A 21,732-nucleotide genomic window follows, 5' to 3' on the forward strand; every position below is an offset into this window, starting at 1 on the left:
ACGAGTTTTACGGTACAGGAAAACGGCGTGAGGAAACATGCACAAACCTGCGAAGCAATTCAATGGTGTGTACGAAGTTCTCAATCCGCACTGGGCCCGCGTGGCAACTACAGCCCACCCCTCTCATTCTTAGAGGAGGCTTGTGCATAGCCGTGGGACGTGCCTATAGGCTGGGATGAGTATGACGGACCAACGATAAATTAGTCGTATGTCCTCTTTAATCTTTAATGGCATACAGATGTCGATCGCGGCACTTCGTTAAAGGGTTGTGTCGTGTGGCTTCTTTTTTGCGTTGCACTAATTTGATTTGAGGAACACATGTTTTCTTTCGCAAATCATTGCTTTGTTGTTTTATTTAAGTGCACATCCGTTATGATTTCGTACAGAGATAAACGTAATTTTTGAGAATTATGTTATCTTTGCTACCTTTAACGTGAGGAACATTGGTGATGATGATGATCCCCGTAATATTCTTTAAGTAGACTTGACAAAAACAGCAACTGCTGTCCGATTGGAGTGAAAACTAGAAAGACAACTCATACCTCGTACCTAGTTAGTGTTCACAAAATTTGCGATACTTCTCATCACATCACTGAAGTCATGTAAAAAATGTAGGTAACCCGTAAAATTTAATTGTTTGTAGACTCTACATTATGCAAAACGCAAAACGTAGGTAGTAGGGAGTAAAGTAATAACTTGTCTCCATGAATAGAATAGAATAAACTTTATTGTTTAGCCGTGTTACATAGATAGATGGTATTAAAATGATTTTATTAAGTTAGGTACGGAAACAGCATGACAAATACAGTTTGTTTATATATGACCCACATACCTCGACGTAAATAAAGTAAAGTTTCTTCGAATGTTAACCATTTAAAAGGTCAATTAACGATTTGAACAGTGATTAGTTCTCCGCAACCCTGGTGGCGACAATCACATGAGTGTCTAAGCCAATAACAATTTAGTTTCATGCTACATTTACACTCTCGTTCTAACTCGTCTCGTGTTTTGCGTGATCGATGAGAATGAGCTCTATACACTCTCGTGGCGGATTCGGTTCTCGTGGACGATATTGTCATGGAGAACGTTCGAAGTAAGTATAAGCGGAAAAACGAGCTTGAACGTAAAAGCCATCCTAGCGTTCATCACTAGCGGCCTTGGGGTAGAGTAAAAGGAGCGGTCGTTCTGGGCACTATTTTCCAGGGGTGTCATTTTCCAGTTTTCAGAGCAAAATAAAATGTTGATGGCGCCTTTGGAAGCGGTCTAGACAATCTCGCTCTACCTTGATCAAGGGCTAGAAGCTAGCGCTGTTCGTTACAAAGTTCTTTGACTCGATCATGCCCAAAAAAGCGCTCTCGAAGCGTGTGCAGCGAGAGGCAAGGCGTGAGGCGAATCGCAAGGGCTCATACACACACACACTTTACGTGACTGCCTCGCGACTTGTCTCGCCTTACGCGAGTGTAAATGCGGTATTAAAGAGAGATGTGGTATAAGCCAGACAGTCATTATTTTCAAGTAGCATGTCAGGGCCATCTTCGAAGAACTCTGATTCACGATTCAGGGTTATTCGTGTCCTCAGTTTTCAGTCGAAGGCGCATAAATAATCCTTTCATTCGTTCATTTAACCGGCGAGCGATATAGCGCTGACCTAATATAGTTCGAAAACAAGTTTGACCTCATTGCTTGCTTAATAATTCAGTAACGAGTCCTTATGTCTTACATCGAACTTAATGTGTAGGTCACTTTACAAATTCTAGACTTTGATATTGATATTTTCTCGTGTCACCCTCTATAATTAGAATTTGGCTGTTAGGCCTGTTAAGAATCGTCTTTCAAACCAAAAGGGAGTGTCGGTCGGGCCATACCTAGTGTAGATTTTTGTACATGTTAAATACATGTTCAACGAGTATCTACATTTGTATATTAACACGGTAAGAGTATCTGAGCTACTTATAGAGAAACTGTGAGGGATCTGTTTTGCCATTTTGACTTCGGGACTCTTAAGCAGTTTTCTCTTAAAGTTACAGTATAGTAGTTTTATTACACTATTTATAACAACAGATTACTTAGCCCGTTATCCGTTATCAATCTTACGTAATCGTATCAAGCTTACCTGCCCTGTAATTGATCTGATAATACTTATCATATCGTTATGCCCAGCGCCTACGTAATCGGCGTAATTATTGCTAATCTAAATCTGGGGATCGCCCGCGACACTCCCTGATTCAGATCCGATCAACATAATCCAATGTTGCCGAAAAACAAAATTATAAGTATACTCAATATTCGGATTATTCGCATCTGCCACAGCGTGCAGCGGAGCGTGCAATATCTGACACGTCCTACCGGCCCTAGGAGTAAATAAATAAATAAATATCACGGGACAATTCACACCAATTGACCTAGTCCCAAAGTAAGCTTAGCAAAGCTTGTGTTATGGGTACTAAGCAACGGATAAATATAATTATATAGATAGATACATACTTAAATACATAGTAAACACCCAAGACCCGAGAACAAACATTCGTATTTTTCATACAAATATCTGCCCCGACACGGGAATCGAACCCGGGACCTCAAGCTTCGTAGTCAGGTTCTCTAACCACTAGGCCATCTGGTCATCTGAAAGGAGGAGTAAAGTCGTACTTATCAGATATTTAAGCAGGCTTTGTTGTGTCAGATATTGGTGCTGGTGATTGAATTTAGTTTATCGAAAGTACCTACCTTTAATGGAACGATTGCGTTTTTTGGCACTATCTGCTCTTTTATAGTGAAGAAAGAAGGAAATTGAAAAGGATCATGAACATACATAAAAAAATATATAAACAGTGAAATGTAGAACCTCGTCTTTTTTGAAGTAGGTTAAAATTAAAGGAATCTCAATAGTTCCATTACAGGGACTACCGTAAATATAATCACAATATTCATCCTATATTTAAGACTGAATCCAAGTTACATTTGTAATATTTTGGAGTATCATATCTTCAACGCCGAGTAACATTTATTTACTTATTTGTGAATTAAAATCGCAGCGTAACAATTACCTGCAACCAATGCGCTATATAATAAATTCAGAATGTAATACACCGTTTTTCTATGTATATACCAACCATACAATACATAAATAAATACATAATAATCACCCAAGACTCGAAAACCTACAATCGTATCTTTCATACATACAAATAAACATCTGCCCCGAACGGAGATCGCACCTAGAACACCAAGCTCTGTAGTCACGTGCTCTAACCACTCGGTCGAAGATAAGTCATAGAAAATATATTATGCTGAAAAACAGGATTAAAAGTTAGCTATAACAGCGACGGATAATACCTGTGGCCGTTTCAAGATATTGATCGCAATTACAGGTCGGACTGGATTTAGGACATCCGACGTGTTTGCCCCTCATCACTAGGCGACACTGAAATAGACTCAAATATGTTTTCATTAAACTTTGACCGTAAATAATGAAACCTGTGTGATCAGTAAATGTAAATTTTAATGGTAGGTACCAACGCTTACCTAGGAAAGGTATAAATTAATTGAAAAATGGATAAGATAAGATTCTCGCTGTCAAAATTAACGGTAATACGGTATTTGACTCTTTTGTATATGTTTTATAAATAAAAACTTCACAATGCCTGTTATCGAATAGAAAAACAATTTATAAGCTACCTTTACAAATAACAAAGTTATAAAGGTTTGAAATTCAAGATTAGACAGAGAAAGACATACTGTCATGTGACGGCACACGCCAGTACCGCCATACTTGCTGCATAGAGAAAAGCGTTTGAGAAAGAGACAGGTATATAGATTTTTCCAAAAATCACTATAAATCCAATTTTCAACCGATTTAAATTTTCTCTTCGCTAAACACTATCTGTATATCTATATTTTCATAATAATATTAAGATATGGCAAAATCAGGAGTTGTCAAATACCGTATTCAGAAAAGACAATAACTTTTCGTCAAATCGAATAACCACAATAACCTGAATAATAATATATTTTATTGATATTGATTTTTAGGATTAGAGTTAGTTTTAGTTCTATTTTTATTTATTTCTGTTAATTATTGTATATATTATTTGTTTGTTTTTATGAATAAAAACAAGTTTCATTTTTATTGATTCTTATATCTGCGTTCATTCCTGGTGCAATATAAGGTATTATTACTATTTACTAGCTATTTAATATTAAGTACTTGGTTTTAATCATCCGTTTCATAGGTTTCAACTTGAAAAGCATTATACTTACAATAAACTAGTTACCTATACTAATTCGTTTTTGAAAAATATTACGTCTGGCCATTATAAGGATCAATTCAAGGATAGGTTTGTTACCAGCAGTAATATTTAATACTATATTATATCATCGACTGCAAGCTCCTTGTGCGCGCTTTCGCCCTGACTCATGCCTATATCTGGCTTGGATGTTGCAAACTGCGCTCGCCCACTCTTCCAAGCACTGTCTTACTTAGACTTGCGCCTTCCAAGTTTTGAAACTAATTAAGTATAAGAATAAACTTAAGATTTACTCGCAAATTCAACGTTCGGAAACAAGAAAAGGATAATTAATTTTTAAGTGACATTTTATTTCTTAATCTATCGGGAACGGGTAGCACAATATACGTAACAAACTTAGTTGTGTGTATTGTGCGGGTAGACTGAATGCATTTTTTTTTCATGGTTAGATCAATTTCCCAAAATCATTATTTCCTAGTAGCAAAATTTCCGTTCGCATTTTTTCCCGAATGCTTTTTTCCCACTATGGTTTTTTACTGAAGCTTATTTTCACAGTAGCGTTTTTTCCAATCAGAATCGACACAGACACAGACACAGTGTCGACGGAGCTCCACTTTTGTGTAGTTTTGGCCCTTCGGGCCGATGTAAACTTAACAAAACCTAAACCTACCTATGTTTCTGTGTCGATTCTGATTTGGGAAAAAACACTACTGTGAAAATAAGCTTCAGTAAAAAGCATATTGGGAATAAAAGCATTTGGGAAAAAATGCGAACGGAAATTTTGCTACTAGGAAATAATGATTTTGGAAAATTGATCTAACGAACCGTCAAGATCGCTTACCTTCTTTTTAATGCTAAAAAAACGAAGTTTAATTTAAGAATAAAAATGCTCTACGGAGAGTAAACCTCCTCAAAAATGTTTAAATCCCCCGACGTTATCATTTAAAAATCTTAAAAGAACCGATTTTTATTAAACACAGCTGAAACCACAGCACGGTAACTCGCTTTTTGCCTAAAAAACTGCTTTGAAATCAGTCCCTTTCTTTGAGAGCTACGATGCAATAGAAAGAAAGACATTGGCGTCAATGGGTGTCATAATAACTTACCGCTTTTTTGCGTTGGGGGTTAAAGATTGATTGAGAACTTGCTTGTCTTTTTATGCTGGTCTTACTGGGTGGGTCGATTATCAAAGGTGTGTCTGGAATTAATTTGTATTACTTACATACGAAAGCTGCATTGTTTCGATATTGTTATTGTACGACGACGTGTCGAACCGAACTCGATGTATTTTGCAATTAGCTTGGGACTTATTGACATTCAGACTCAGACACGAACCTTAAACCTAATGTTTAATGTTCGATATCTGGCTATTCAGCTTGTCGGCATCCAACACAATACAAAGGCAGCACGCAACTTCAGTTTATATATACGAACAATACCTTTAGAATACGAATTGAAGGATAATTGTAAGCCAAAAATATTGCAGAATTAACAAGTCCAATTATTTCTGGGTTATTTAGCATATATAGGCTACTTTTTGTTTGATATTCCAACAAATCTAGAGGACACATACAGAGATTTTATACTTCAGGTATTCTTTATGTAACGTAATGATGATATCGATGGGATTTTTCGGGGTTCCGTAGGAAATTTAAATTCAACTAGGTCAGATCAAACGGTTCATAAATTGGTAGCACAAAGCCGTGAGGAAAGGCTAGTATTCGTTTATTATTCGATAGCACTCAAAATATCTAATATACGAATAAAGTCACTATAGATATTTTTGAGTGCTTTTGCCTATCAGGTATTTTTGCTGGTGACTGTACATAGGTATTTTATTTTTGTCATTTACGACGCAGCCCTGGAAATGCACAAAACATTTCATTTTGCCAAGTCAGTTCTTCGTCTTTATTGTAGGTATTCCTGGGTCTGGGTTAGAATATGTATGTATGTATGTAAACTCTTTATTGTAGAAAAGAAAAGAAACAAAACACAATTGAGAAACTTTGAGATACTTAATAATACGAGTAGAATAGAAATCTAATAGATACTTACCCGCTATGAACTTATGAATGACTTTTATTTGACTGTCGCCTCCGTAAGACTTATAGCTACTTGTAAAAATACCAAATGCGGTCATAATATAGTGAGTCAGTAAGCGTGCAGAAACCTATGCAGATGAAAAGCTCTGCAATAACGTTATATTCTCTTGACAATAGAGTGGAGTAGACCCATCAATCTAGTTACTGTAATATTTTAGCCGCTGTTACGTCTGAACAAAATTATAATAAGTGGAATAGAAATGTTATCGTATACCTACTATTCATAATCGATGTCCACAGTTTCTGATACTTTCTGCTAAAGTGTTTTGGGTTTTAGTAAATTGCGGTACTGAAATGTATTTTTTAACCACAATTTCTGCAATAATCATTTTTAAAAGAGCAATTAACATCGTTACAGACTGAGTTAGGAAAATAAGTATGTGTCTTTTTAGCCATATGCACATACAGCTCGCGCCTTTAGCTAGCACGACATCTCTATCCCACTAATATTATAAATGCGAAAGTTTGTAAGTCTGTTTGTTTGTTTATTTGTTACTTCATCACGTCTAAAGCGCTAAACTGATGTAGATGAAATTCGATATTTGAGTCCCGGGGAAGTTCATAGGATAGTTTTTATTCCAGAAAATTGTATAGTTCCAGAATAGCGATAAACGAATTTTACGCAGACGGAGTCGCGGGTAAGAGGCTAGTTCTTTATATTTGTTTTGTGGTTTGCTGGTTGCGGTATGGCAATGTAATCATATCAGTGCTCCTCTCTAAGCGTCATCTATACTTACTTACCCTTGAATGTTCTTTCAAAGTTCGGCTCATAAAGGTTGCATGTCCCTGGAGAATGCCATTATTTATGTAAGGCTGGTGTTGCCAGGCGACGGCAGTAGGTCACGCGGTCGTTAGGACGTTCATCAGCCCTAGACCGTCGGTATGGGTACTAAATTGCAGCGTTAAATACCTCCGGTCTGAACTGTGATTGTATAACTTTGCAGGAAAATTATATTAATAAATCAGCTGTGCAGTGGAGCTGTACTATATAATAAAAAATAATATTTGGAGTATTACCTAACTTTCCTAAATTAGCTGAAAACATCACGAATATTAGACGATTTTTGTTGGATAAAATTGATAACTGATCTCGAAATACTTAAGCTCCACATAGTTTAAAGCACTTAAAAATACATAGGCACCAATTAGGCAATCAGTTTGGATAGCCTGAATCTGTCCAGGCACATACGTAGCTAACGTGGTTAACTTCAGTTGAACTCGTTTCAGTATTCAGTCGGCAGCGCAATACGGCAGTGCGAGTCTAGCCCCGCAACAAGAGACACGGCCACGTGAAATTAACCGCGCTTTTAAATTTATATGAACCTGATAAATTTAATAAAGCTCGTGAAGCGTGAATTAAACAGAGAATTTAATACAACATTAACAGTTACCCCTTATCGAAACCGCAAAGATATCAAACGATATCGAAAGATTTCGACTGAAGGATGAAAATAGTAGGGTTTTATTGGGCGATAAGAGTTTGTTACTGTGGTCGGTGTTTCTCGTAAGAGTGGTCCGAGGCGAAGCGTGCGCGATGGAAGCGTGCGATGGCCGAACCGCTCACGCTACCGCCTCTGCCGCCGCCCCGACGTTTCCATGTTTCACTGCATCCTTACCGTGTCAAAAGGTGTGATATATCACGTATTACAATACGTGTGAACTTACTTATGTTAAGGTTTTGTCGTGTGTTTGCAACGCGTGATAAAGGCTTGTCCTAGGTTATAGGGAGCTCATTAAGGTAATTACGGTCTACATCCCGTATCAAGTTTTGTTCTGTACAAACCATTAAGCCGAGTTTAGACTTGTAAGAAAAATAGTGCAAGTTGCTTTACATTGCGAGGCCGTAAAGCACGATTGCACGATTTTTCTTGCAAGTCTAAACTCGGCTTTAAACCATGTGTAGGTACATAATGACACAGCAACCCAGACCTCGAACCCGCAATGCAACAATATCTTTAAAGTATGAGTCATCATCATCATTTTCGGCCTGTAAATGTCCCATGTAACAGGCTTCCTCTCATATTGATAGGGATTTGGCTGTAGTTTCCGCGAGGGCTACAGTACCGATTAGGAACCACGCACTATTAAACTTCTGCGCAGGTGCGTTCAGGTTTCCTCACGATCTTTTCCTCCTCTTAAACTCACAGTTAATATGAAATGTAATTGTACACATTATATTCCAAAAACAGAGGTGCGAGCTTGGGCTCAAATCCACGATGTTCTACCTACTTGAGAGACCTTAGTTCAAATCGCTTTTTTTTCTTCACCTTCAGTCAACTTACTAATTAGTTCTTGTTTGTTTTCAGGCGTCACCGTTGCCCACACAACGATGCCCCAGAGCCATTGTTCGATGTGGCGCAAACGACGAGCGTGGTGTCCGCGTACAAGCAGGACTACGACGAGAAACACGTCAGCCGCACCACGGCCGTCCACCACGAGGACCACTTGCGCCTCGAAGGCGATTTCCAAACCCCCGAACGCCCAGAGTGGCATCCTGCAGAGCGGCCCAAGCCCACCAAACCAGAAGACAATCTTAAACCCGAAGGCGATTTTGAAAGAAGACGCCCCGAAGAATGGCGCCCCGGAGACAGAGCGCCCGTGAAAAAACCAGAAGACAACCTCAAGCCAGAGGGTGACTTTGAAAGGAGGCGGCCCGAGGAGTGGCATCCGGGTGATAGAGCCCCCATCCGCCGACCCGAGGACAACTTGAAACCAGAGGGCGATTTTGAAAAACGCCGCCCAGAAGAATGGCAACCGGGCGATCGAGCTCCCGTACGCAAACCCCAAGACAATCTTCACCCTGAAGGGGACTTTGAAAAACGCCGCCCTGATGAGTGGAGACCGGGTGACCGGGCGCAGGTCCGTCGTCCTGAAGATAACCTTAAGCCCGAAGGAGAATTTACTTCCCCTGAAAAACAGCCCTGGCAGCCAGCCGACAGACAAAAACCTAAAAAACCTGAGGATAATCTTAAGCCAGAGGGAGACTTCGAAACACAAAAGCCTGATCAATGGCGTCCGGCCGAACGGCGGGAACCAACAAAACCCAAAGATAATCTCAAAACAGAAGGTGACTTTGAAAAACCCAAGCATGAAGAGTGGCGTCCAGCTGAAAGGCAAACCCCTAAAAAGCCTGAGGACAATTTAAAACCTGAAGGTGATTTTGCTCAACGTCATCCCGAGGAATGGCGCCCTGGTGACAGGGCTCTTGTACGTCGTCCTGAAGATAACTTGAGGCCTGAGGGAGAATTCACATCACCTGAAAAGCAACCTTGGCAGCCCGCTGATAGACAAAAACCTAAAAAACCCGAGGATAATCTCAGGCCCGAGGGAGACTTTGAAACTCAAAAGCCTGATCAATGGCGCCCAGCAGAACGCCGTGAACCCACGAAGCCTAAGGACAATTTAAAACCTGAAGGTGATTTTGTTCAACGTCATTCTGAAGAGTGGCGTCCTGGTGACAGAGCGCCTGTGCGTCGTCCTGCAGATAACTTGAGGTCCGAAGGAGAATTTACAACACCTGAAAAACAACCGTGGCAGCCCGCTGATAGACAAACACCTAAGAAACCTGAGGATAATCTTAAGCCAGAAGGAGACTTTGAAACTCAAAAGCCTGATCAATGGCGCCCAGCAGAACGCCGCGAACCCACGAAGCCTAAGGACAATTTAAAACCGGAGGGTGATTTTGTCCAACGTCATTCTGAAGAGTGGCGTCCTGGTGACAGAGCACCTGTGCGTCGTCCTGCAGATAACTTGAGGTCCGAAGGAGAATTTACAACACCTGAAAAACAACCCTGGCAGCCCGCTGATAGACAGAAACCCAAGAAACCGGAGGATAATCTTAGGCCAGAAGGAGACTTTGAAACTCAAAAGCCTGATCAATGGCGCCCAGCCGAACGCCGCGAACCAACTAAACCCAAGGATAATCTAAAACCAGAAGGTGACTTCGAGAAACCCAGGCATGATGAATGGCGTCCAGCTGAGAGGCAAACTCCTAAAAAACCTCAGGACAATCTCCGACCTGAAGGCGATTTTGAAACCCAGAAGCCTGATCAATGGCGCCCCGCTGAACGTCGTGAACCTACCAAGCCGAAAGATAACTTGAAACCCGAAGGAGACTTTGAAAAACCTAAGCATGACGAATGGCGTCCTGCTGAAAGGCAGAGTCCAAAGAAACCTCAAGATAACCTTAGACCCGAAGGCGATTTCGAAACACAAAAGCCAGACCAATGGCGCCCAGCTGAACGCCGTGAGCCTACAAAACCCAAGGATAACCTGAAACCAGAAGGAGACTTTGAGAAACCTAAACATGACGAATGGCGTCCCGCTGAACGGCAAACTCCCAAGAAACCAGAAGATAATTTGAAACCCGAAGGTGACTTCGCTCAACGTAAACCAGAAGAGTGGAGTCCAGGTGACAGAGCTCCAGTTCGTCGTCCTAAAGATAACTTGAAACCTGAAGGTGAATTTACCTCTCCTGTGAAGGAAACTTGGAGGCCAGCTGAACGGCAAAAGCCTAAAAAACCAGAAGACAATTTGAAACCAGAAGGAGAATTCACGTCTCCTATAAAAGAAGAATGGAAGCCAGCGGAAAGAGCCATAGTTAAAAAACCTGAGGATAACTTGCGACCAGAAGGAGATTTCACTTCTAGAAGGACAACTGACTACACAATCGTCACTGGTGAAAGAGCTGAAATAATTCGACGTACCGACAACATTATTACTGAAGGAGAATTCACAGGTAATTTTTTTGTTTTAAGGCTTACACAGACTACGACACTTTATACGATACACGAAGTGTCACTATTTGAACGCGAGTGACACGCGCGTACCTACAGACAGAGATACTTCATGTCTACACTGAGTGAACCAAGTAAAGTGTCTTATCTAAACTTACCTGCATGGTTAATAGTATCTAACTGTTGTCCGGGTTTAGTAAGGACAAAATTTGATTATTGTTGCATCTCTTGAGTTGTGCATCATTCTTTCTTAATGTGCAAAGACCTATGTTAAATTCCATAAAACAATACTCAATCACGCACGGCTTATTCGTATATGTTTCACAGGCGTGTGTGGCGTGTTTAAGTAAAGTTAAAAATACTATTAAAATCTTTGAAGTTTTTAAAAGAAATGTGCATTTCCTTCCTAACTTATTTAAGTTTATTCTAAACTTAATAAAAACTTAATTTGTATTATCTTGTTTCAGATACAACCACATCGCGCACTGAATATACGGTGAAACCAGTAGAGAGACCAAAACAAGTCCGACGCAACACCTGGACCAAAATTGAGGGGGAAATGACAACAGATACCACCTCTAAATCAGAATACGTTGACTACACAGACATCGTTGAAAGGACTGTTATAGCTACAAAGAAAACTGATAACTTGATTCAAAAAGGCGAAATTGATTTCGTTACATCCAACCAAGAAGATTATACGCAGAAGGTCACTCCAGTCGAACGTCCACAAAGACGTCGAACCTGGACCAAAGAAGACTTTGAAAAGTTTTACTCGACTGATGTTTTGCAAAAAGTTACTACTTCCCAGGAAGAATACAGAACGTACGAAGAAACTGATATCAGGCAACAGCAAATCATAAGGCGAGACAACCTACACATGGAAGGAGCTTTCGAAACCCACACTGTGTCTCATGATGCCTATCAGGGCACTGAACTCATTGACAGGCCAAAACAAAAGAAACCGATAGACAATCTCCGACCTGAGGGTGAATTTGAAACACCTAAACAAGACAAGTGGCGTCCTGCTGAACGCCGAGAACCAACCAAGCCCAAAGATAATTTAAAGCCCGAAGGAGATTTCGAGCAACCTAAGCATGATGAATGGCGTCCAGCTGAGAGGCAGACTCCTAAAAAGCCTCAGGACAACCTTAGACCAGAAGGCGAATTTGAATCTCCTAAACATGAAGAGTGGCGCCCAGCAGAAAGGTCTGAGGCTAAGAAACCGAAGGATAATCTTAAACCCGAAGGTGACTTCGAAAAACAAAAGCCTGATGAATGGCGGCCAGCAGAGCGCAGAGAGCCAACGAAGCCTAAAGATAATCTTAAGCCTGAAGGCGACTTTGAAACTCAGAAGCCGGAAGAATGGCGCCCTGCTGAGCGCAGAGAACAAACCAAGCCCAGGGACAATTTAAAACCTGAAGGAGATTTCGAAAAACCGAAGCACGATGAATGGCGTCCAGCGGAAAGGCCTGAAGCCAAGAAACCGAGAGATAATCTTAAGCCCGAAGGTGACTTTGAAACCCAAAAGCCTGACCAATGGCGACCAGCCGAACGCAGAGAGCCAACCAAGCCTAAGGATAATCTTAAACCGGAAGGTGATTTTGAAACGCAGAAGCCGGAAGAATGGCGCCCTGCCGAACGTAGAGAGCAAACCAAGCCTAGAGACAATTTAAAACCTGAAGGTGAATTTGAGAAACCTAAGCATGATGAATGGCGTCCGGCTGAAAGGCAAACTCCAAAAAAACCTAAAGACAATCTCAGACCTGAAGGTGAGTTTGAGTCTCCAAAACACGAAGAGTGGCGTCCTGCAGAAAGGCCTGAAGCTAAAAAGCCAAAGGATAACCTTAAGCCCGAAGGCGACTTTGAAACTCAGAAGCCGGAGGAATGGCGCCCTGCTGAACGCAGAGAACAAACCAAGCCCAGGGATAATCTAAAACCTGAAGGTGACTTTGAAACCCAAAAGCCTGACCAATGGCGACCAGCCGAACGCAGAGAGCCAAACAAGCCTAAGGATAATCTTAAACCGGAAGGTGATTTTGAAACGCAGAAGCCGGAAGAATGGCGCCCTGCCGAACGTAGAGAGCAAACCAAGCCTAGAGACAATTTAAAACCTGAAGGTGAATTTGAGAAACCTAAGCATGATGAATGGCGTCCGGCTGAAAGGCAAACTCCTAAAAAACCTGAAGATAATCTTAGACCCGAAGGTGAATTTGAGACTCCAAAACACGAAGAGTGGCGTCCAGCGGAAAGGCCTGAAGCTAGAAAGCCGAAGGATAATCTGAAACCTGAAGGTGATTTTGAAACTCAGAAGCCCGATCAATGGCGCCCAGCTGAACGTCGTGAGCCTACAAAACCTAAAGATAACCTTAAACCAGAAGGTGACTTTGAAACCCAAAAGCCTGACCAATGGCGACCAGCCGAACGCAGAGAGCCAACCAAGCCTAAGGATAACCTTAAACCTGAAGGCGAGTTCGAGAAACCCAAGCACGATGAATGGCGTCCAGCAGAACGGCCAGAAGCTAAGAAACCTAAAGATAATCTTAAACCTGAAGGTGATTTTGAAACCCAAAAGCCAGAACAATGGCGCCCAGCCGAACGCAGAGAACAAACCAAGCCCAAGGATAATTTGAAACCGGAAGGTGATTTCGAGACTCAGAAGCCCGACCAATGGCGTCCAGCTGAACGTCGTGAACCTACTAAGCCCAAGGACAACCTTAAACCTGAAGGTGACTTCGAGAAACCTAAGCATGATGAATGGCGTCCGGCTGAGAGACAAACTCCTACAAAACCTCAGGATAATCTCAGACCAGAGGGTGAATTCGAATCTCCCAAACATGAACAGTGGCGACCAGCTGAGAGGCCTGAAGCTAAAAAGCCGAAGGATAATCTCAAACCTGAGGGTGAATTTGAAACTCAGAAACCCGAGCAATGGCGTCCAGCTGAACGTCGTGAACCTACCAAGCCTAAGGATAATCTTAAACCTGAGGGCGACTTCGAGAAACCCAAGCACGATGAATGGCGTCCAGCTGAGAGGCAAACTCCTAAAAAACCTCAGGATAATCTCAGACCAGAGGGTGAATTTGAATCTCCCAAACATGAAGAGTGGCGACCAGCAGAGAGGCCTGAAGCTAAAAAGCCGAAGGATAATCTCAAACCTGAGGGTGACTTTGAAACTCAGAAGCCCGACCAATGGCGCCCAGCTGAACGTCGTGAACCTACCAAGCCTAAGGATAACCTTAAACCTGAAGGCGACTTCGAGAAACCCAAGCACGATGAATGGCGTCCAGCAGAACGGCCTGAAGCTAAGAAACCCAAAGATAATCTTAAACCTGAAGGTGATTTTGAAACCCAAAAGCCAGAACAATGGCGCCCAGCCGAACGCAGAGAACAAACCAAGCCCAAAGATAATTTGAAGCCGGAAGGTGATTTTGAGACTCAGAAGCCCGACCAATGGCGCCCAGCTGAACGTCGTGAACCTACTAAGCCCAAGGATAACCTAAAACCTGAAGGCGACTTTGAGAAACCTAAGCACGATGAATGGCGCCCGGCTGAAAGACAAACGCCTAAAAAACCTCAAGACAATCTCCGACCAGAAGGTGAATTTGAATCTCCGAAACATGAAGAATGGCGTCCAGCAGAGAGGCCTGAAGCTAAAAAGCCAAAAGACAATTTAAAGCCAGAAGGAGATTTTGAAACTCAGAAGCCTGATCAATGGCGCCCAGCTGAACGTCGGGAACCTACCAAGCCTAAAGATAATCTCAAACCTGAAGGCGACTTCGAGAAACCAAAGCACGATGAATGGCGTCCAGCTGAGAGGCAAACTCCTAAAAAACCTCAGGATAATCTCAGACCAGAGGGTGAATTCGAATCTCCCAAACATGAAGAGTGGCGACCAGCAGAGAGGCCTGAAGCTAAAAAGCCGAAAGACAATCTAAAGCCTGAAGGAGATTTCGAAACTCAGAAGCCAGATCAATGGCGCCCAGCTGAACGTCGTGAACCTACCAAGCCTAAGGATAATCTTAAACCTGAAGGCGACTTTGAGAAACCCAAGCACGATGAATGGCGTCCAGCTGAGAGGCAAACTCCTAAAAAACCTCAGGATAATCTCAGACCGGAGGGTGAATTTGAGTCCCCCAAACATGAGGAGTGGCGTCCAGCAGAAAGGCCTGAAGCTAAGAAACCTAAAGACAATCTTAAACCTGAAGGTGATTTTGAAGCTCAAAAGCCGGAACAATGGCGCCCAGCCGAACGCAGAGAACAAACTAAGCCCAAGGATAATCTCAAGCCCGAAGGTGACTTTGCAAAGCCAAAACATGATGAATGGCGGCCCGCTGAAAGGCAAACTCCTAAAAAACCACAAGACAACCTTAAACCAGAAGGTGAATTTGAATCTCCCAAACAAGATGAGTGGCGTCCGGCAGAACGGCCTGAAGTTAGAAAGCCAAAGGATAACCTCAAACCTGAAGGTGATTTCGAAAAACAGAAACCTGATCATTGGCGACCAGCTGAACGTCGCGAACCTACTAAGCCCAAAGATAACCTTAAACCTGAAGGCGATTTTGAAACGCAAAAGCCTGATCAATGGCGTCCTGCTGAACGCCGCGAACCAACTAAGCCCAAGGACAATCTAAAACCAGAAGGTGAATTCGAAAAACCCAAGCTGGACGATTGGCGTCCGGCAGAGAGGCAAACTCCTAAGAAACCACAAGATAATCTTAAACCTGAAGGGGAATTTGAAAAACCAAAACATGACGAATGGCGGCCGGCTGAAAAACAAACACCTAAGAAGCCTCAGGACAATTTGCGTCCTGAAGGTGAGTTTGAAACGCCAAAGCCAGATAAGTGGCGTCCAGCTGAAAGACCTGAAGCTAAGAAGCCAAAAGATAATCTAAAACCTGAAGGTGACTTCCAAACTCAGAAGCCTGACCAGTGGCTACCGGCAGAACGTCGCGAACCAACTAAGCCCAAGGACAATTTGAAGCCAGAAGGTGAATTTGAAAAACCTAAACATGAAGAGTGGCGTCCAGCTGAAAGGCTAACCCAAAAGAAGCCCCAAGACAATTTACATCCCGAAGGAGATTTCCAGAAACCAAAACACGAGCAGTGGCGCCCGGCAGAGAGACAAACTCCTAAAAAGCCACAAGACAACCTCAAGCCCGAAGGAAAATTCGATCGACCTGACAAACCAAAACCTTTACCTGCTGGAGAAAGGCCAATTCAAAAGAAGCCTGAGGACAACTTAAAACCTGAGGGCGACATGGACGTTGTGCGACGTACTGATTATACAGCAACCAGAGGCGACCGCGTTGACGTGGTGAAACACGAAGATCACCTTAAAATGGAAGGAAAGATTGATGTTCATCGTTCCAGGGACGATTATAAGCGTATTGAAAAAACTGAAAAAGTGGTCATCACAAAACATGAGGATAACTTGAGAACAGAAGGTGAATTCATTGATCTCCAGGTTAGAAATGATTACAGTGCAACTAAAGGAGAAAGAGCTGTAGTCGTTAAGCCTCAGGATAATTTGAAACCTGACGGTGTATTCTACAGACCAGAAACTGTACCGTCTCAGCCAGCAGAAAAGCGTAAACCTTTCAAATATGTTGACAATATTACGATTGATAAAGAAACTGACATAAGACGTCTACAAAATATAGAACGAGTTGACATAATTCGCCGTGAAGATAACTTGAAAATAGAAGGCGAGTTTATTGATCTGAAACAGCGAAATGATTACCAAGTACTGAAAGGAGAACGTACTGCAGTAGTGAAACATGAAGACAATTTAAAAATGGAAGGAACAATGGAAAACACTCGATCGTCAGATACTTATCGTTTGGTCAAAGGCCAAAGAGTCAAATTGACACGTAGAGAAGATAATCTCAAAATCGAAGGTGTATTCGAAGATCATTCTCGTAGAAACGATTATAGTGTAACAAAAGGTGAAAGGTCTGCTATTATTTACCATCCCGATAATCTCAAACCTGAAGGGACATTTGAAAAGAGGCCTATCCAAGAACCAGTAACTGGCGAAAAACGAACGCCAATAAAGAACACAGATAATTTGAAACCAGAAGGCGACTTCCATAGACCTTCGAAACCAAAATGGGAATCCGCAGAAAGGCCAGATTTAGTCAAACCTAGTGACAATCTACATCCTGATGGAGAGTTTGACCGGCCAAGTAAAACGAAATGGGTTCCAGGAGATAGGCCCGATCAAGTTAGACCTGTTGATAATTTGCACCCTGAAGGTAACTTTCAGGATAAGCCAAAAGATAGTTGGCAACCTGGTGAAATACCATCGCAAGTCCGGCCAAAGGACAACTTAAAACCAGAAGGTGACTTTAACAGACCAGAGCGAACAAAATGGCAACCTGGAGACAGACCGGATCAAGTTAGACCAGTCGATAATTTACATCCAGAAGGCAAATTCCAAGACAAACCTAAAGACCGCTGGCAGCCTGGTGAGACTCCATCACAAGTTCGACCAAAGGACAACTTGAAACCGGAAGGTGACTTCGATCGACCACAGCGAACAAAATGGCAACCTGGAGACAGACCGGATCAAGTTAGACCAGTCGATAATTTACATCCAGAAGGCAAATTCCAAGACAAACCTAAAGACCGCTGGCAGCCTGGTGAGACTCCATCACAAGTTCGACCAAAGGACAACTTGAAACCGGAAGGTGACTTCGATCGACCACAGCGAACAAAATGGCAACCTGGAGACAGACCGGATCAAGTTAGACCAGTCGATAATTTACATCCAGAAGGCAAATTCCAAGACAAACCTAAGGACCACTGGCAACCTGGTGAAACTCTATCACAGGTTCGTCCAAAAGATAATTTGAAGCCTGAAGGTGAATTTGATCGTTCAGAACGACCAAAGTGGCAAATTGGTGAAAGACCAAATGCAATCAAACCAAAGGATAATTTACGTCTTGAAGGTGACCATCCCCGAAATGACAAGTTGGATTCATCAGAACGTGAACGTCATACTAACAGACAAGTAGATGTAACAGATAAGTCCAGTTCTGTCCAAATAAATGATATTTCTAGAAAGACGACAGACTCTGTTACTGTGACTGGTCAAGATATCACCAGTGTCGACTCGAATCAAACAAATGTGATCAGACACGATACTGAAATACACCGCGATGATAGAACGCGAGGTACGATTGAAGAGACAAATCTGCAGAAATCAAGCTCCCACAGCGAACATTCAACAACCAGGCATATTCAATCAGGGACTCACGTAACTCATTCCACAGTAACTTCACAAAATGTAATAAATCAAGGGGAATCACAGAACAGTGTGGATAAAACAACTTACATACGCAAAGTTGATGGAGCCCAAGATCAAGCCGACAAAGATCGGTCTGTCACACGACATGTTGACAAGAACGCTAAGAATATCAAAAATATCCAGTCTTCGACAACTTCTACCACTAAAACAATGAAACAAGTAACAGAAAAGAAGCTCATTGGTGGAAAATGGGTAACAGTAACACGAAACGTGGAAACTAACATTACTGACGGAAAAACAGGTGACAGACGGTCCGGCAAGAAACCAAAAGATAATTTGCATTTAGATGGTGATTTCGAAGGCCGTCCGCAAACTAAATGGCAACCAGGAGAAACTCCCGCTCAGGTTCGTCCAAAAGATAATTTACGACCTGAGGGAGACTTTGATCGGCCAGTGCGATCTGAATATCAAACAGGCGATAGACCAAGCCAGATAAGGCCTAAAGACAATTTACGGTCTGATGGCGAAAAGCATTCAGATAACGTACCGGGATCACAACGACCTAATGATTCGAAGTCTGACGGTAGTCCTCGCATGGATAGTCCGTCAGATAGATCTAGATCCTCAAGGCCAAACGATAATCTTGTTTACACAAACGGTAATATTACACATGATGCTACATCGAGAACTCAGTCGCAAGACTTGGCCAGAAAAACAACTGTAACGAAATCACAAACTGGCGTGGATGATTACAGTACTCAAGCACGTGATTCACGTGTGCAAACTACTTCCAGCGGCACTGAAATTCACCATGAAGGGCGGTCACAATCCACTCACACAGAGTCTCATACTAGTGTGCATAGTGGTGTTCACCGGTCCACCACGAAACATTCAACGTCGGGCTCTCAAATAACTCAAGTAACGTCCCAGAGTGGCGATCGCACGGGATCACAGCGAAATATCAGTCAATCATCGTCGCAAGACGTAACCGACAAATCATCATCTCGAGCTGTATCTGACAGAAATAAAGTAGTCCAACATTCTAACTCACGAAACATTAAAAATGTGTCGTCTTCTTCGATCAACAAGACAATGAAGCAAGTTTCTGAGAAGAAACTAATAGCTGGCAAATGGGTGACTGTTACTCGCAATGTGGAAGTTAACACGACCTCCAGCGGTGGCGATATCAACAATCTCAAGGCCGAACAAGATAAGAATGCAGTTGATAAATCCGGCCAAAACAGACAAACCCGGGGTGATTCTAGTCAGAGAGTTGTTTTATCAGACGATCTGATAACATCATCATCCGTACAACACGGAATAAATACAAACCAACGTACGGCCCATAGTCACACTCAACGTAATTCTTCGAATATTATGAATGTAACAAGGAGCAGCCAAGTTGATGAGAATACCTCGCGGGCGTCGCAGTCGACTCATCATGTTGTTGGAAGGAATCAGTTGAGTGACAGTGTTTCCAGAACCAGTGTCGAGTTCCAGAAAGCGTTGCACGGTGGTGATACTTCAACTCCTGTTGTCGATAATTCTAATCGTAGCGGGCATCATAAACGGACATCTGATTTAGTAACCGATTCGTCCAACGCAGTCCTTCATCGTAAAGGGATCTCTTCAGCTACTGAAGCTCAGCATTCTATAAGTTCTACGGCATCTGCGCAACGTAAGAGCATCGGGAATCTATGCGATCGAGGCGAATACATCAATAACTCCACTCATAGCACTGACAGAAAGAGCATCAGTTCCATGCACCGATCAGCTCGCGACAACATGGCAGTCATTTCTCAACATACAGAAACGCATTCGCGTGGGCAATCAAGCAAGCGCGACGGGCAATCTACGCTGGTTGTCGAAAAACAACCACGAGTGACTGTGCGGGACAATATTCAGGTCGGAGGAGAGTTTTATGGGCGTTCTGAAGCCAACTCTTACGGCAACTTTTCACGCTCGGAGAATGTGCAGAAAGCACAACGCAGCGAGCGAGTAGAACGTACAGAGCGTGTGGTGCGCCACGGCACGACGTCTCACTTCGTGCTAGGCAATGACAACACTAGCTACAAACAAGAGTTTACTTCACACGTGCACGGAACCTGCCCTGCTACGCTCATCGAAGCCCCACGGACCCCTTTCAAACATACTCGTGACACGCGTGAACATAAATTCTACTCGTCAAAAGCGACTCGATAAAATTCCTATGATAACCCAATATATTTTCAGTTTATTCATTCCTTTCGACTGTGCCTTATTAGAGCTTGTTTATTTAAGTTAGTATTAAACTAAAGCATAATTATATTTTTTGTAACGCAATCTAACATCGCTAGTCTCGTATAATTTTAATACGTCCGCTTTCAATGCATTATAATCATTATTAATTAACAAATTGTAGCAGATGTGAAAGAAGATATTTATCATTGTTTATTATAATAATGTCAAACATTGCCATGTAGTAAATTTAATATTAAAAGTGAGAGTTTTATTTATTTTCCCTTTTGGATGTCAGATTGATCTGAAACACAGATATTTCAAGCTAAGACCAGATGAGACCGTTTTGCTACTAACTAAATTAAATACATTTACCTTCAGTCTTATTAATTCGGTATGTAAGGGAATACCTCTTACTGCTAAATTATTAGCCATTTTTAACCGACTTTAAAAAAGGAGGAGGTTCTATGTTCCAATGTTTGTTTTTTTTTATGTAGGTTCACCGACTACTCAGTGAACCGATTTTCAAAATTATTTTTTTATTCGAGTACTCTTCCGAGGTGGTCCCACTGTCACCAAGTCAAGATCTGATGATGGGGTCCTAGGGAAATCGAGGGCAAACCTCAAATTTTACAGGCACACCTATGGCGATTTTGGCATTAAGCATTTACACTCGGAAAGTAAAACAAACTGGACCTGATGAAGAAGACCGTAGATGACCAATGGAACTCGTCAAAGCTAAGTAATGCTCGCTCGTCTATAAACGATCATGCTTAATATACCTAGATAAGCGACTAAGAAGAAGCTTTAAGTTAACGATTCTTTCGTACTTATCTGATGCTGAAGCCGGAAGGTAACTCAGCACGAGCCAGCAGGAGTGGGACAATAGTCGTCAACCTCACCTACATACTATAGGTTTCAATCCCTCCTGCTGGGTCGTGCTGAGTCACCGACTTTGAGCCTAGATGTGGCCTAGAGAAATATTTTCAAGGGTTTTGTAGTCGGTTCCATTTTTTGTTATTAATTTATTATTATTTTGGAGTAGGTTTTACTTTTTTTGCTAAAATAGTTCTTTATAGATGTCAGGAGTACTGAGTGAACGTCGTTACGAAATGTTATTATCTCAAAAAAAGATAAGATCTATGACAGTTTTGTCATTTTGGAACTAAGACAATTTCAGA

General features: G+C 42.1%; 1 protein-coding gene across 2 annotated transcripts in view; it reads left to right on the plus strand.

Annotated features, from left to right (window-relative positions):
- LOC141435140 (uncharacterized) overlaps positions 1–20,817 on the plus strand; it is a 65,561-nt gene extending 44,744 nt beyond the window's left edge. For both annotated transcript variants that reach the window (XM_074097722.1, XM_074097723.1), the window contains exons 3-4: positions 8,653–11,084; positions 11,550–20,817. In XM_074097722.1, the coding sequence (XP_073953823.1) occupies positions 8,653–11,084; positions 11,550–20,536 (11,419 nt within the window). In that variant the 3' untranslated portion in view covers positions 20,537–20,817. The remainder of the gene's footprint in view (positions 1–8,652; positions 11,085–11,549) is intronic.
- Positions 20,818–21,732: the final 915 nt, after the last annotated feature.

Source organism: Choristoneura fumiferana, chromosome 14, assembly GCF_025370935.1.
Source record: "Choristoneura fumiferana chromosome 14, NRCan_CFum_1, whole genome shotgun sequence".
Classification (NCBI taxonomy): domain Eukaryota; kingdom Metazoa; phylum Arthropoda; class Insecta; order Lepidoptera; family Tortricidae; genus Choristoneura; species Choristoneura fumiferana.